A 17304-nucleotide genomic window follows, 5' to 3' on the forward strand; every position below is an offset into this window, starting at 1 on the left:
GAGAATACGATATACAATGAGCAACCGGGGCAAAATCGGCGTCGCCCCGTCGACGTTCGGCGAAGGCTTTGCGAGCGAAAAATGAACCATGTCGGGAGAATATGGCTAGTGTAGACAGTCTGTGCAACCGATATTGAGGTATTTTTCGAATATTTTTTATTATACCGAAAAAACAACCGGGGCATTGCCCCGGTTGGCCCTATTGACGCGCCGCCACTGGCATATTAGTGATAAGTTACAGCTTAATTTGCTTTCAAGGGTTGCATATTCAGCATGGTTTAATCGAAACCTAGGTGTAATGAGATTAGATATTTAATTTATTTCAAACTACTTCATTGTACAAAAATGCCAACAGCAGACGGAGATTCCAGGAAAGCTGTGTAATTTATAAGCTGCCCCTGCCTTATAGATCCCATATAAAAATAAATAGGTAAATCCTCAATAGCCCATGAATAAATATACATCACAAGTCATTATTTACTGAGGTTCTTAATGCTTAAAATTGTAACAGTGGTTACGGTACATGTGACATCATGTCCCGCTCGCTCAAAAATCTTACTTGTCCTACCTAACTAACCATACCTTTGTAATCGTGGATGAAAGACTCCCAGAAGTATTTGTATCCTCTCTTGGCGCTATTTCCATTCCCTGCATGCTTTTCAGCATATTCTGTAACGTCATCAAAACTAAAATCAGGAAGATATTTCAAATCGTCGCTAAAGATACGCTCAGCCATTACACAGACAGATAAAAAAAAAACGCGCCAGAGAAACAATCGCGAAGTCGTCGTCTGACGTCCTGCTGACTATCCAGTGGAGGCGCTAAAGAGGTGAATACCCTCCATAGAGAAACAAATAGGGGAAGATATTTCATGAGACAATACGCTCCAATTTCTATTGTAACGAATCGATACTTTTATATTTGAATATCGCCTATCTACGCAATTTTGGTTTACTTTGTGACACCACAAGATACGGTGTGTGATCAGCTGGTTTTTGCAAAGCGTATATATAATATAAGCGAGGCAACGCTCAGACCTTGAACGCCATCTTGTGCCTATTGTTTAAGGCCAGGGGTGGGCAACCCTTGGTACGCGTGCCAAGCATGGCACGCGAGCCCATTTATTCGGCACGCGAGCGAAGTCTCAGATACGAGATCATTCTCCAAATGAAAAAGTTTCAAAACTCTGAATTATCTGATGAAACTCGATGTTCGTTTATTTATTATCGTTTGTTAACAATCCGTTATTTATTCAAACTCATTTTGTCCTTTCATGACATATGGCTACAAAGAAATATATTATGGCGTACAAATGAGGCAGCTTTCGAGAAATTATGTAGAGAGAGCGCAGAATTCATTTGGCTACATTCTTACGTAATATAGGTCGTCTATGCGAGTGAATACCAAACTGTGGGTCGCGACCCCGAGTCGCGGGTCGCGTGAAAATTTTCCGGGGTAGCCTGATCTCTGTAAAACATTGCGCACAAATGACTAGAATTTGAAAGTTGGAATAGGGATTTTGTGCTGGTCGGTAGGTACCGGAAAAGGGCCTAATTTTGGACAAAATGTCCTTATTTTCAGCAATAACTCGACCATTTATTGTCCAAACGGTGCCAAAATTGCTCGGTGAAACATTTATGCGGTATTTCACCTCTCCACCTGGTAGGCAGGTACCGGTAGGCCTATTAGTAAATGCATTTAAGTAAGAGTGTTATGAGCGCCAATACTGTTTTCCTTTTTGTAGCTTTTTTGATCATGTTACATCCGAATGAGTAATTGACCTTAGTCTTTTTATTTTCATTCATGCGTAACTGCAGGCAAAACCAGTGTCTGACCCGCTAGTACACGAATCGGATTTTTAGCCAGGTTGCAAGAAAATATGTTGGTTTTTTATTTTTACCAGTGTAGCCGCTTGGTTGTTGAATATACCAAGCAAATTCGCTTTATTTGGCAATTGGCCCTTACTCAGGTGTTTGACAAGTGTGTCATTGATTGTCCGGCGGTTTCGTGGCCGAGAAATCATACTTTAGGTTTTGATCAGTTGCGAAAGCGCCTTTAATCACTCTGTACCTGTTTTAAAGGTTTAATATTGTGTATTTTGCTTTGCAAGTAGCATAGCATTTTTTTTTTAATTTTGGCGGCACGCGGGAAAATTTTGTCGTTAAATTGACCCGATTTTGGCACGCGAGCCAAAAAAGGTTGCCCACCCCTGTTCTAGGCCATCTAAAACGGCGCCTTATGAAAAGTTCGCGCACAATTGTTGAAACATACCTATTATTTTCACTAATATTTTAGGTAGAAAAATTTTGAAGGTCGCGTTTTGAAGGAGAATCTTAGCCGAACATGCTGATATCTTTTCATGTTTGCCGAATTACATTTATAGTACATTAAATTGTCTTTGAAGACAAGTATACCGGTTCCAGGTTGCTTCCGAAGTAAATTGGCCATTCTAGTCGTCATAATTAAACATTTGACAATGGTGTTCCTTATGACGTCACAGATGAAAAGTTGTATTTATTCGTCGAAATTGCCGGCCGACTCAACTTCGCTTCAATGGCCGTTTCTATTTTCTGGTTATCATTTTTCGTCTGTCAAGCTCCATATTGCCCTACTGCGCAGCTCCAGGCTGTACTAGAGGAACAAATGACATTGTAAGATTGTTGCGGAGACATTTTATAGCGTCAAACTGGCGTATCACTATAAAATCTTTGAAAAAATGACCAAAAATTGTTATACGTTGAGTTTGTGGTCAATTTAAAGCATTAGATATTGTTATTATTCTCAATTGCGTTATATATTTAGGAAGCATATAGCTTAAAGTTCAAAATCCGCCCTTCGGCTTCATCCTAGCCCTTATAACAGCTGACTTATTCGATTCGGTACAACAACACGACGAAAATTTCCCATAAGACTCCATTGTTTCGCGTTTACCAAATATGGCACAAGATGGCGTCCATGAACTTGTTTACCATTAGGCAAGTTGGTTGCCGGCCGTGGGATTTTTGACCGCCATTATCATGTCGCCTCTGTATGATCAGAGCTTCAGCCTTCATGTCATGTCCTTCATGCTGACTTTCCGTTTTTACTTTGCAAAGTATATTCAGGATTAAATGGGGGGTGTAATAAGGCCGCATCAGAAATATATCGTTATGACTATGCACGTTTGCCATCGTACCAATTTTCCCTGTTCCGGAAGGAAAAAACTGTGAATTGTCAATAACGTTATATCTCTTGTATTATAATAGTTTCTGTGTTCGTGATATATATTGAGCTATCTCTAAAATTCAGCAAATGGGTCTATTACAGTGTATTTGTTAGACTAACGTAGATTCCTAATAAAATATCAACATGCCAATATATGAAGATCGAGCATATGGAGGTTATTAATAGCGTGGGTGAGATACATGGAAGTCCGGCATGGGAGATAAAGGGAGTAAGTATAGTAACTGAGAATGAGACTTGGATCATATCAGGGAAGCTTTAATAAGGTCAGTGGAATTAAGTAAAAAGCTTGGTTTATAGATAAAAAAATAGAATGGCAAAAGCGAGGCATGAGCATTGCACGAATAGGCATGCGCAATGCAAAAGCACGACAAGATTAATCCAGAAGCACAAGCTTTGGGTGATGGAGGGAATATTAACAATTATCGAAATTACTACACAGAATATCTGTGATTCTGCTACAACTACGCAAACCCATGAGATATTTCACAGGCCAAACTAATAAAATATACCAAGCTAGAGTTTCTGCAGATCAATAAACAATATCCTATTAACCCTCTATTAATTCAATTCGCTACGTAGTAATAGTTGCAATTGTATCATACAATATATTGTTTATTCACGCAAAAATTAATATTTTTAATAACAAAACTATGCAGCATTGATGAATAACTTCGATTATAGCAAGCAGCAAAGAATTAAAAATGTGAAACCCTTGACAATTTCACTCACTTCACACAAAAAAAGATAATACAAACTTCACTTTTCTTTTACTAAATTTAAGAAGTTAAGGATAGAATAGTATCGGTAAGGAACCCAATCTAATTGATCGTTATTGGAGAAAAATTAACAAATAATCAAGTGTTTAATATACAGTATTGAACGTTCTAGTTCAAGCGTAGTGTCGTAACATTATAATCGTTTTTTCCAATATTCCAGTTGCTCCTGTTTATGTTTTATGTTGTCATTAAAATCAGATTTTTTATCATCGGGACAATCTTTCACACCTTCTGCTATTTTCAAAGATTTTTTGATGTGTTCAATACCACTCGACTTATTGCCCAGGGTACAGATAGCTTGACCATAATTGGAATATAGATCACTGCGTGTTCTTTCAACGTGGTATCCCACCCCAAGTTTTAGGCTAATATCAAGCCCCTTCTTACTATATTCCTTTGCTTTAGACAGAAAATCATGGCCAATGAAATAAGTTGCGACACTCATCCAGTTTAAAGCAAACGCCTGTGATTTTTGTAGTTTGGCGCCACCAATAATTTCCATATGGTTCAACATGCTATTCATTAAATCATCCAATCGATCGAAACTCTCCGACCATAAGCCAAATTTATTCTGCAAAGGCGACTGGGCAATTTTTTTCTTCGCTTTCGAAATAGGGATTTTTCTAATTGCTTCACTTAATCGATATATACACATTCCTATTTGAAACACATTATTCGAAATAAAAGCAGTGCATGCAAATAATACCATAGCTTTAGCAATTTTCCCATTATTTAGCATAAATATGCCTAAATCTAACAAATACTTTTCGGTAATATCCGAGGAATCGGATTTCACTATCTCTGCTAATTCTTTAACAACGGTTCCAGTATTTGTCGATCCCATTCTAAGCATACTTTCAGACAGTAAAAATTTTGTTCTGAAATCATTATTCTCTGATTGTTGTAATTCTGCGATGGCTTCTCCAAACTTATTCGCCTTGATGGAAATTTCAGCCCTTTCTGCAAGTGGAAAAATATATATAAATACAATATGCTGCAAACATAAGTATGAGCAACCTTGCAAAACTAAACTATTTTATCTCATGGAAATATTTCCATTGATCTATTGATTTAATTAAGAAACTATATTGATAAAAAAATCAAACACGGATTTTTGCGCAAATTGATCTTGAATTTTTCTATGAAGTTACAATAAAATACAATGCAAGATCAATAAATGCAAGACTTTTGCTGAGCAGATTAAGCATACTCGACTAACCGGGTCTGCTCTTCGTGCTCAGCTTCAAAGACCTTCACATCTCATGGGTGGGAGGGCACTTGGTAAGTTTGATAAGTACGTGCAAGGCGATTTCTGGACTATTCGTCGTGGAGGGTTCTGTTTCCACTGGGTTTCTTACACGAACAATACCACTAAACCACTCGGTGATAAAAGAAGGCCTATCGGTATAAAATCTTATACTTGAATACTTAAGGTTCTTTTAGAGAAGCTGGGTAGAAACTTATACTTGACCTAGACTGGTAATCGGACCAGAGATCATGGTCCACCCTACATCTTTTGGCTTTCCAATCTCTCGGTCTGAATCAGAAAAAGAAACGCTTGTAATACAACACTTCAGGGATATAGAAAGTGAGCGAACCTGCTACATTGAATAAAGCAAACACGCCCAATCCAGCATTGTCTGCTTCAGTTTTTATTATTTTCCGATCTTGCACTTTGTCTCTGTCGACTTCGGTCTTTCTTCGTTTCATGTTACGAATTGTGGAGTCAACTGTACCAATAATATATATTTATAAAAAATACCTTAACTGAGTAGGTAAAAATAAACTGAATAGTAAGTAAGTAAAAACTACTCTCTCGTAGTGCTACGTAGTAAGAATGGGATCAACAACAGGTATCGATATATCTGAATGATCATTGATGTTATTTGCGGCTGAATTTCAATAAAGTCATTGCATTGCAATACATACATATAGCTATATACATTATAGCAGCGCTTCCTAAACTGTGTGTCTCGACCAGCGAGCGAGTTGCAAGATAATTCCGGGTACATTGCGAATCAATTCGTTAAAAAAAATTTTATTTTTTCGTGATTCGAGAGAGATGTATGTGGCTACATTAGATATTCTGTAACAATATGGTCGTTAATGTACACAAAAGCAATCTCACACTTCGCATTACTTAAACGTGTATTTATTATAAAAATTTTCCTGTCGGGATTTGATTAGGATTATAGTTACCCGTGCTCGACGAGGCCACTTCTTTGACTTTGGTATCTTCATCATAGAAGGATGGGTTTTCCGTATCGTTTGTTGATTGTCCATCGCTTTCTTGTTCGCCAAACTCTTGAGCTATTAAAAAAAATAGCAAAAATTTATTTTGAAATTCTAAGTGGAAAATAGTAAGCATACAATCATCTTGAGCTAGCGTGTACCGTCTCGCGGAGTTTATTTACACAAGGTTTTCCGTAACTTGCGAAGTTTTTGCTTTAAACAAAATTTGGCAGAACTGTGCATATTCTGAAGTTGGATATTTTTAGCCAGTGTGAGTTATTTAGGCAAATATTTCTATCTTCAAGTAATTTAACGAATGAGGGAAGGTGGTTTGAAATTTGGGAGGAGGTGACATGGATGACCGTATGGTAGTATCGCTCCCACAAGTCTTTACCGAAAAAATAAACATTGTGTCTATTCATTATATGTGTGCTTTCATTTATTTGCTTTTGGTTGACAAATCTATCTTCAAATGTTGCGAACCTAAAATAAATCGAAACTCGATAACAGAACTACTCACTTTCAATTCCACTGTCATTCGTGGATTTATTATCAACATACTCATTGGTGTGATCATATTCTCCTATGATATCAGCTTCTTCTGCCACAGGCATTTTCTGGTCAACGCTGTCTGTAACCAAATAAATACATTGGCGTTATGTTTGACATTCTATCGTGCTGAGTGTTAGACATATGACAACCCGCGCACGGTGGATTACAATACACTTTCTTTACAATTGTGCTGAACTCGTCTTGTTTGTGTTTCTAGGGCTTTTTCCATCCTTCAATTTGATGTAACTTTAGAAAATAACTAGTTGTCGTAGTCGAGACCAAGGTTTTAACCACTTAGCCATTACGCCCAATTATTAAAGTATTCAGCGCGCCAATTGACGACTAAAACGTGCCCATGACTATCTCAACATACAATCGGTTCTTTAAAACCCGGTGGTTTCCCAGGTCAAATTATGGCGCCAAAATGCGATGCTTGAACGACGCTGGTTCAGACAGCTTTTCTTTCAGTCTTGCGATCAAACATTGACCGATAGCGTGCAAGCGGGAAATTGGAGAATTAGGTTTTCAGAATTGGCTTGCCTTTGACTTAGAAAAATATCGATGGACTGTTCAGTTCTATTCATTGTTTATTCTTTACAGATATTCGTCGATATCGCAATTAGACAATTTAGTGTGTCTATGAAACATGACTAAACTGACAGGCTTGGTTTTCTCATGTAGGCATATCTCTCACTAATTTGTTTCTTTTTGTGTTCATTGCCATGACTATTGTTTGAACAAAATAAATATAAAACACTAGACAAACGTTTTAGAAAGTGATTACGGCTTGAAGTTTTATTAGAAAATACACCAAATCAGTTATATCACGACGTATCACAATAATATTACACTAAATACTACTGAAATGATAAACAGAAGACCATTAATACTAAAACCCTTCGGATAGGGGCTGGGAGTCACAAAAGGTTGGGAACTACTGAATATAATCAGCATATATATATTTATTACTTAATAAGGTATATACTTCTTTATCTGTAAACTATAAAAAATTCAGACAAACTGAAAACTGCGCGGAAACTAATTCAGAATCGAAATATGCAAAAAATTCCAATTTGATTTTTTTATATTTTGAACCTGATTCTTCATGTCTTTCAGATGTTCCAGGAAAATCTTCGTTTTGTGCTTTGTCTTTTTGTTCAGTTTCACGTTCACTCTCTTCTTCAGCGAAATCTTGTTCTCCAATTATTCTCGGAATTATTTGTTTGGCAGCTGCGAAATTTTAATTTGAATTTTTTTTAAATATATTTATCAAAGATGGCTCATTTTGGAAACCGGCTAATGTAACGTCGGTCCTAAAAGAATACTGTAGATGGGATTACTCAGACACAATTTTTGACGAGGTCAAATAAAAAAATTACCATAGACATTAGACAATAAAGAAAGGCTATTTCATAAAAATGATTACCAAGTCGCCTTTTCGTACTCTGATATTTAGTTTTTTTCTTGCTGCTGACACTTTCCACTTCAACTGATTTTCTTTTCGAAGCCATTGGTCTCTTTGATTCTGAAGAATGTAATTGAAATAATGGTTATGTTACGTTGTGGTATTGCAGCAGTAAGCCTCAGGCTCGGGGTGTTCCATAACACGTGTTATTTGGATCATCCAAAAACGAAAAAGTAAGTTTCTGATTGATGCCGACACTGATAAATATCCACAGAAATATGACGCACCGTCCTCTTTTCACTAATGTATTTATGAGTTTCCACCCAATCATTAATTTATAAGGGTTCGCAACCCCTGTTATGCTCCCCTAATGAAAGGCAAAGATCAACTAGAGTAGAAGTTTTTACCTACTGATACTTAAGATTCATGGACATGATGTTCGTGTAACCTGTTGATTCGCTGTTTGCTTAAGTTGAGCTATCAAGTTACACTGTTATATAAATCAGCTTGAAACTGGCATAATTTATGGCAAAAGACAGTAAATTTTCTGCGGGTAGAATGCTAAATCTTACCCTGGCAGTATGTGCTTGTGCAGAGTCTTATTCGAAGCGAACGACGTGTAAGTACGTCGAATAAAAATATCCATTTTTTGTTTATCTACCTACAGCTATTTATTGAAACCATCTCTAACTTATAAATACCTTGCTCTTCGTCCTGTGAGAAATCTTCGTCTTCGCTTTGTGTTTCCTCATCTTGCGTAGTGTCATCTCCACTTTCTTCCGTTGTGACGTCATTATCATGGGGCAGTATTGAAGTTGATGCACGATCGCCAACTGAAACAGTTTATGCAACTGAAATATTCTCTTCTCATGTTGAATTATTAATTAAAAGGTATTTCGGTGGGTTTTGGTGAGTTTGAGAGGGTGGGTTTGACTTATTTAGGCATTGATGAATGAAATGTTTACTGGGCAGTAGGCACTCAGGTTAATTAATTTTGGGAAGCGGAAAATTGTTGTATTAGTGTTTCTTTTAGTCGTAGTCTATTGTAATTATGTGACACACAAGGTAATCTTTGTTACGCTCTCTCTGCAGTACTGCGGTGCAACTGTTCTGTTTTCATGTTAGAGTATTGTTTACAGTTCATTAGGGTACGGTCGTGGTGTTAATAGTTTAATAAAGCCTATTGAGTATTCAGGTAGCTTTTAGGTGACAAAATCAACGTTAGTCAGGAATCTTGCATTATTCACATCTATTACGTATGGTGAATTCACCAAGATGTGGTGAATCAGGAATACTAAAAAATCCCGATAGAATTCAGTTCTTCTCAATACAAGTAGGTACATGCATACCTTACCTAGTGGATGCCGTACAGAGCCTTGTTCGGGACAAAAGGCGCAAATAAGCGTAGTGTTGAATCGTAGCAATCCATTGCCATCTGCACGACATCACCCGCGGCAAACAACCCTGTACTGTCTAATTTAGATAGTGATCGCCCACACAGTAAACGCGACGAGTTTAATATTAACCAATCCAGAGAATCAAAAACGTATATATATCGATACATATAGTGATTGTTATACTAACCAATTTCGTTTTATTGAAATACATGTTTGACAAGATGAACAGTTTAACCTCTATTCGGAAATTTGGAAATTTTTGAAAATGTTCAAAATCATACCATGATAAGTACTATCCTTTTGCTTTGATTTTATTTTGCTACGGCCTTTAGAAATAGTTTGTGCAACCATTCTTTCGTCTCCTGAAACAAGTTCATAGCATTAGAATAAGTAATTGTGTTGAAACAAGAAATATGAACGCAAACAATCATCATAAGACGCTTTAGTAACTTCAAGGTTTACATATATAGACAATGGCGAATTTTTTTTCATAATTTATTTATGAAAAGCCTTAGCTGCAGATCGGGAGCAACATGAGTGCAACCATAAAAAATACATGCTACAATAACCCCAATTGGCTTTTCATGCAAAACGAAATTTTCAAACATCATTACTTTGGTTGCTATGAAATTTGACCCCATTTCCTCAACTATTTTAATATTGCAGACGGGACCGTGATCAGAAGTAGTTACTTATATAACAAGATGAAAACCAACAACAACAAATAGTTTACTCAATTGGGAATATCTGAAGACGGTAGTATATTATCAGGTTTATAGGAATGACCGTATTTTTTAGTGTGAAACGTGAAATATTCTTACCGATATTAACATCACAGTTCTTCGCGTTCAAATTGATCAATTTTCCTTCAATTCTTCCTACAAATGAGAATAAGCGAATTTTTTATACCATGTATTCATGCGTTTGGTTTATAATAAAAATGTGTCAAATGACAATGATACCTCGGTTGTATACGTCATTCACAAAAAGAAAACCTTATTTAAAATGAGAAGATTTGAAAAACGTAGTGAGTGCGAATAATATTACATCCGAACATATTTGAATTTAGTTGGCAGCACATTTCAAAACGGTTGCATGAACAGGGAGACAACACGCTGAATATTTTGTCTGAGTATTGTCAAACAAAAGTATTGTCGAAAAATATAACAATTTGCGGGAAAAAGTGCGATGAGAAAAGACATGCACAACGAACTTGTTAAAGAATAATGACGGCTTCCAGGGGTGTCCATAAAGTCCCTTTACAATTTCAATTTTGTTATGAAGTCAGTTCTCAATATATCTTGACCAGATTTGTTGTTATTTAATCAGTTATTATTTTCAGAGAATTTTTACTTCATTTAATACATCTGTGAGGGCCAAAACAATATAGGGTATCGATAAATTCCATTTGCAATTTTGAAAAATTTCAAGACGTTATGGACAGACAACCTATGAATCAAAACATTACTCCACCTGACGCTTTTCTTTTCTGCTTAGATCTCTTGACTTTTTTCATGGTGTAGGCTCTGTATCCGACACAGCTTATTATTGAATATAATAAAAGTGTACGTACTGTAGACGACCTAATTTAGTATAATAGGCCTATCTATTGAAGTTCAAAAGTTTAAATTCTGATGTCACAAAACAGTACAGTGACTTAACCCATGGTTGTGCAACCTTTTATTCAGGAGGGCCAGATACAATTAACTGGATGGAACCGCGGGCCGCACTTTTATTTCTAGTAGCTGTAGACACAAAAATGGTAGATAATGATCTTTTAAATGCGTTGTTCGCTTTGCACAAGCTAGCTGTTAGGAAATTGTAACGTCATAGATAAATTGGACTCGGGTATAGCATAGGCTTTGCATTGGAATTACCCGCATGTATCAGATTAAACTAAATTAAAACTAGTTTTGCGGGCCGCACACCATTCAAACGAACTTCTTCACGGGCCGCACAATTTTTCAATTTGGACCCCAGGTTGAACCCCTGACTTAACCCATGGAAGCTTCGTAGCAAGTGAATGAGATGATACTATTGCTGTCATATTTGATATGAGTGAGGCTAATCTAAGTATAAATCCTTATTTATCCTTACTTACATGTAAACGATGAGTATGCTGTTCACAATTAGTTTTTTCAAACAGATTGCGATGCATCTTAACCACTTTCACTTTACCTGCTCTAAAATTCGAGGAAACGCTCGCTCTGACTTTGCAACGTATTCTATAACGGCATTCCCGCCAAAACATTTAAAAAAAAAACACAAATAAGTTATCTCGTACCCACTGCCTCACCCTGGTACTTCCCTCGGTTAAGGATCAACGTTTCAGTTTGCTTCAAACTATCAATTATTAACAGATCTCAATTTGTGTAATGTTATCACGAACTAAAAATACACGCTCCGCTCATCAAAATACATAACAATGATTTATAATTATAAAAGTTAAATAGAAAAAGTTTGTATGTAGAAAAAATGCTAATTTGTGAGAATAAATTAATTGTTTTATCCAACAACTCGCAAATGTTTTTTTATTCGACGCTTACTCGCTCCAAACAACATCAGGCACAAACGACCATTGATATCTAACGATATTGAAATCTTTTCACTCATTTCACATCGCTGCCGAAGTTATTCAAGCACGCGATTCCATCTAAATCGGTTGGTTTGTATGGAGGGAGAATTGATAGACGGCCGAATCGGTGACGAATAAATTAGAATAGAGTGACTCTCATAGTATTTGTACCTGAAATTATGGCCCAACCCTAACCTGGTACACATACTACGTTCCGGTGTCCGCCATCTTGGTTCACATACTTCGCGTGTAGCCATATCCGTGAGCAAAAATCAAGTCCACATGAGCAAATACAAATCCAAAAACATGTAATGCAGAAAATGGTAGATAGAGAATAACTACTTTAGGATCTAAATGAAGTTGCACTTGTGAAGGGTTCAAGTAAAATTCCATGAAGGCCATATTTTAATTAAGCAACTAAAACCCTTTTCAACGCGATAAATCTTTTAACGTGTATTCAAATTTTTTAATAATCTGATAGCGTCTGACAGAAGGGTTCTTCGGTAGTCGTTCAAGACTGAACAATGTCGGAATCGTTCAATAGCAACAATAACTTTGTTTGTATTTTTACCTGATGTCTAAACATACTAGACTAAAAAAAGCTCACGAATACTTGCAATTTTCTTTAAAATTCACTTTAAAATATATCAATTTATAATTTTCCAATACCCATAACATATGCTCACATTTATATTTAAGTTTGTCAGATTAACGATTCTTGTACCTGGAAAAGGTAAGACTGATATAGGAGTCACAGTAAAAGTTACCGAATAACATTTGTTTAAGCCTTAACTAGAGTTAGTTAAATAAAAGTCTGACTGCAATGATAATAAATATCAAAATGGAACTACAGGCTCAGGTAGTATGTGTACCAGGCTAGGGATAGGGCATAATTTCAGGTAAAAATATTACGGGAGTCACTTGGCTAGTCCCCGAACTCGTAATAGAACTAAAATACAGAAAATTGGAATAAAATTATGGCCTAATCCTAACCTGGTACACATACTACGTTCCGGTGTCTGCAATCTTGGTTCAGATACTTCCAGAGTACCCCTGGAAATAACAATGTGTCATCAGACAGGTGCTTATCGCATTCGAGCAAATACAGAATCATTATTACGCTCGATCTCTACATTATAATAGGACGAGATTCCGTGTTTTACATATTCATTATATATATATACATATATATTCACTTTAAATGTTTTGGGAAATACTATTCAAAATGCTATCGACATCAGCGCGATACAAGGTAAACTTAGTCTAATGTATGTTAAATAGCTATAATACTGGAAAGTTTCCGTTTTTTTTTAATGAAATCCATCTTATGTCCTAATGGCTTTTTGCACAGAGTCTAGTTCAATGCAAAGCGTATAAAATCATTTTCAATCATCAGCGTGCATATCAGTCTTCGGAAAATTGCATTTTTATGGGCATTGGCTCAATGCACACTCATTCAACAAAGGAGATTGATCTCTGAACCAAGTTATGGACAGCGTTTAACGTCATACTTCAGATATGCGGGATGTAATAGATCTGATAGTTGAAAGCTTATATTGACATCGTTTTAGTCGCTTATTTCCTCGGACCTGCTATGTCATTGTGCAAATTGCACCACTGATGAGTACGGGATTTAGGTAGTCTGAAAAGCACAACAAGCCATCAATCTAACACCCATTCCATTAAACAAAATCTTAATAAGCCTGTGTTTGTAGACGTTTAAGTCCATTCTCTCGAAGATATCTCGGAGTAATTTATTTTCTTTAAGCTAGCTGTTCAAGAAGCCTATAGCTGACCAATATATTTGAATCCGGTGGTTCCAATTTGGATTGGTGAATTGGTAGGCATTATTGTGAGCCCACGAATTTGGCATGTTCAACTACTCGTGCTCTCTGAAGTGCCTATACATTGACCCTATATAAACAACAAACTAAAACTTTTTGCGTAGCTAAGACTTTTATATAGAGAAAATAAGTCAACTCATGAACAATGAAACCCGCATTTGCTATTTTCCGGAAGTGACTGCAAATTTACAAATCTCCATTAGAACCTCCAGACCCATGTGTAACTAGCTGATTTGAAAATAATATTAACTTGCTGTCTATAAGTCAGCCCAATAGCCATCTACAGAGAAGGCAATTCGAATGAGGATTGGGTCTGTATATCTAGCCCTATTATTAACATATACGATAACAATCCAAGTTAACCAAGAATAAAGTGATTAACTACACAGGTCGCAAATTAAGTTATGACTGATTGAGCATGATAATTACGCCTTTACTCGCACACACTTTATATACTAAATGTGGCGGTATAATAAGAATCAACTGGATTAGTTTCAAATCATTCCTAATCCTTTGTAAGATAGACTGACACCAATGAGACTGAACTGAATTCGTCTGATAAATATTTGTTAACGTTATTCTAACTCTTTGCACACGGTGACAACGTCACTAATAAGTAAATATTGTTCCTTTCGTAATGGAGTCTGAAGTATAATGTAAAACTGCACATCATTCTCTACTTTTTGCAGTGGATAATTTTTGCAATTGGTGCTCATTATATAGAACTAAGTTTTGATAGATATAAATGTTTTTAGAAATTGCAGTGTGTGCTTCCGCCTTCCACACAATCTTGTTCGAAGTAAATGACGTATAAAACGTCGTATAAAGAATATATATATATCTTATTTTCAGTATATCTATTATCTATACGTTATATATTTAATTGAGACAAGTTTCTTCGAATAATAAATTCGGAATATTCTCCAAAGTAACACAAATTGATTGGGGAACAATTTTATCACATTCGCATTTTCCCGCACTTTCAATAAAATATCAGATTGTCAGATAATTTATATATAGGGTGTTAATAAAGTTACGCAAAATTAAGGTAACATTTTTCGTCATGGCAACGTTAAAAAAGTAACTGTTTAAAAAGCGTCAGTCGTGAAATGTTTAAATGACATTTCACCGTAATTCAATACTCTTTAAGAGGTGTCATGAGTAGCATTTCATCTTAACTTCAGTTCATTTTGCAATACTTTTTTAACACCCTGTATATCTTCAGGTGGAATTCTCCTAGCACTACAACCGATAAAAACACATACTCATGCACAGTGTTTATCAATTGCCAGCTTTCAAGTATCATAAATAATTGCGATGATAGCAGCTTCAACTGGTACAGAGTGACACAAAAACAGAACCCAATTACTTAATTGCTTTAATTATTAATTACGAAAGTTTATTTAAACCCAGATGATATACTATGAGTTTCTGTAATTCTGGACGCCTTGCACAAAGCTTTGTTCTTTGTCGACTATATTTCAAATGACATACGAGGTAAGGCTAAAAAGAAACGGGACTGACGTCAAGTTTGACCCAAAATTTAATCCTAATTCTTTGCTTAATTGTCATTCTGAAATTGAACCCCCTATCGCCAAAAAACTCAATCAAACCTCGCACAGCATTTTTCAAGAAATTTATGAAATTATGGATCCTGACAAGCAAAAATAATTGCGATATTGTGTCAAAACAGCTGTTAAACAAAGAACACATATTACGCCACACTGCAAAAGTGTTGATTACCGATGGTTAATCGTGTTGCGCAATTTATCATGTAATAGGTGCTCCCGAAGCATGTGTGCCAAAATGACGCACAACCTGAACACAGTATGTGTTCAGGTTGTGCGTCATATTGGTAAACATACTTCCGGAGCGCCATAAAATATGCATGGAAGAACACAAACAATGAACTGGGTAGGGACGGGATAAGCGAAGAACTGAAGTCCAAAGCAGGGGTTTGCCAACGCCGGTCCGCGTAGCTTTTCATCGCACCCCGTGGTTATTTAATTGAAGAAGTACCCCAGACTTGGTATATACACGGTTCATCTGCCAAGCGAGAGACGTCACCCGGCCTACAACAACTGTCTGGCGAGATTGCGATACATGGACCACAATGATAAAATAATTTCATCATTTTTTCGTAATAGGATTGACTATTTACTGTCTTAATTAGAAGTAAAATATTTAACTTACAATTCATTTGATAGGTAGCATTTGTCCATGTTTTAGCCAGATATTTTAATTGGGTCAACGACGCAACAGATTTTTAATTATTTGTTGCTTGAGCGGCGAGAATAAAAGCCCACAACATACGACTCCAAAGGAATCTTTCCTCGGCATTTATTTTATATTATTCGTTTCTATCCAAGTACATTAAATGTTGTTACGATTCGTATCAACCCCAAATTATCTTGAGTTGAAGTGAAATTGAAATATGTGTTACGACGTATGTTAGTGAGCGCACGTTGTTGTAGCATTGTCAAAAACGTGTTTTTCTGCTTTTCCACTGTGACGTCACCGACTCGGAAGATTCGATTCGAGTCCTTGATCTATTACTTGGATTCGTCGAATCTCTGTAATGCCGAGCTCGTTCCATCCCTACCAATTTCTATTGTAACAAATACTTTGTTTTGAATATCGACCATATACGCAACTTTGTTTTACTATGTGACATCACAATATACGCCGGATCAGCTGGTTTTGACCGCCATTATCATGTCGTCTCTCTCTGGTCAGAGCTTCAGCCTTCATGTCTACTGACTTTCAGTTTTTACTATGTAAACGCAAGTATATTTAGGATTAAACGGGGGGAGGGAGGCTGCAATAAGGAAGCATATATCGTTATGACTATGCACGTTTTCCATCGTACCAGTTTTCCCTGTTGCGGAGGGAAAAACTGTGAATTGTCAATAACGTTAAATCCCTAATAGACTGTGGTCGCGATATTTATTGAGCTATCTTTGAAATTCGGGAAATTTGTGTATTACAGTGTCTTTGTTAGACTAACGTAGATTTCTAATATAATGAAAGCATGCTCAATTATTTGTAATTAACGTTATATACTATTTAGGCTGTGAATACGGAGCAGGTTATTAATAGCGTGGATGAGATTTTACACATGGAGGTCCTTCACGGGAGATTAAAGAAAGTATAAAATGAAAAGAAGACTTGGATCACATCTGAAAAGCTTCAATAAGGTCAGTGGAATTAAATAGAAAGCGCTGTTTATAGATAAAATAGGAATGGCAAACGCGAGGCATGAGCATTGCATAAATAGGGCATGCTAAATGCAAATGCA

The 17304-nt window shown here is 36.4% G+C and overlaps 1 protein-coding gene across 1 annotated transcript; it reads right to left on the reverse strand.

Moving 5' to 3' along the window:
- Positions 1-3514: 3514 nt before the first annotated feature.
- LOC144430707 (uncharacterized) lies at positions 3515-11308 on the reverse strand. Its single transcript, XM_078118747.1, has 10 exons — positions 11061-11308; positions 10409-10465; positions 9869-9949; positions 8892-9023; positions 8212-8310; positions 7881-8015; positions 6754-6864; positions 6201-6311; positions 5600-5731; positions 3515-4961 (listed from the first exon to the last, which is right to left on the reverse strand). The coding sequence occupies exons 1-10, from the start codon at positions 11101-11103 to the stop codon at positions 4135-4137; spliced, it is 1728 nt and encodes a 575-aa protein (XP_077974873.1). The 5' UTR covers positions 11104-11308; the 3' UTR covers positions 3515-4134.
- Between the last annotated feature and the right edge of the window lie 5996 nt (positions 11309-17304).

Source organism: Styela clava, chromosome 12 (genome assembly GCF_964204865.1).
Source record: "Styela clava chromosome 12, kaStyClav1.hap1.2, whole genome shotgun sequence".
In the NCBI taxonomy this organism is placed as follows: domain Eukaryota; kingdom Metazoa; phylum Chordata; class Ascidiacea; order Stolidobranchia; family Styelidae; genus Styela; species Styela clava.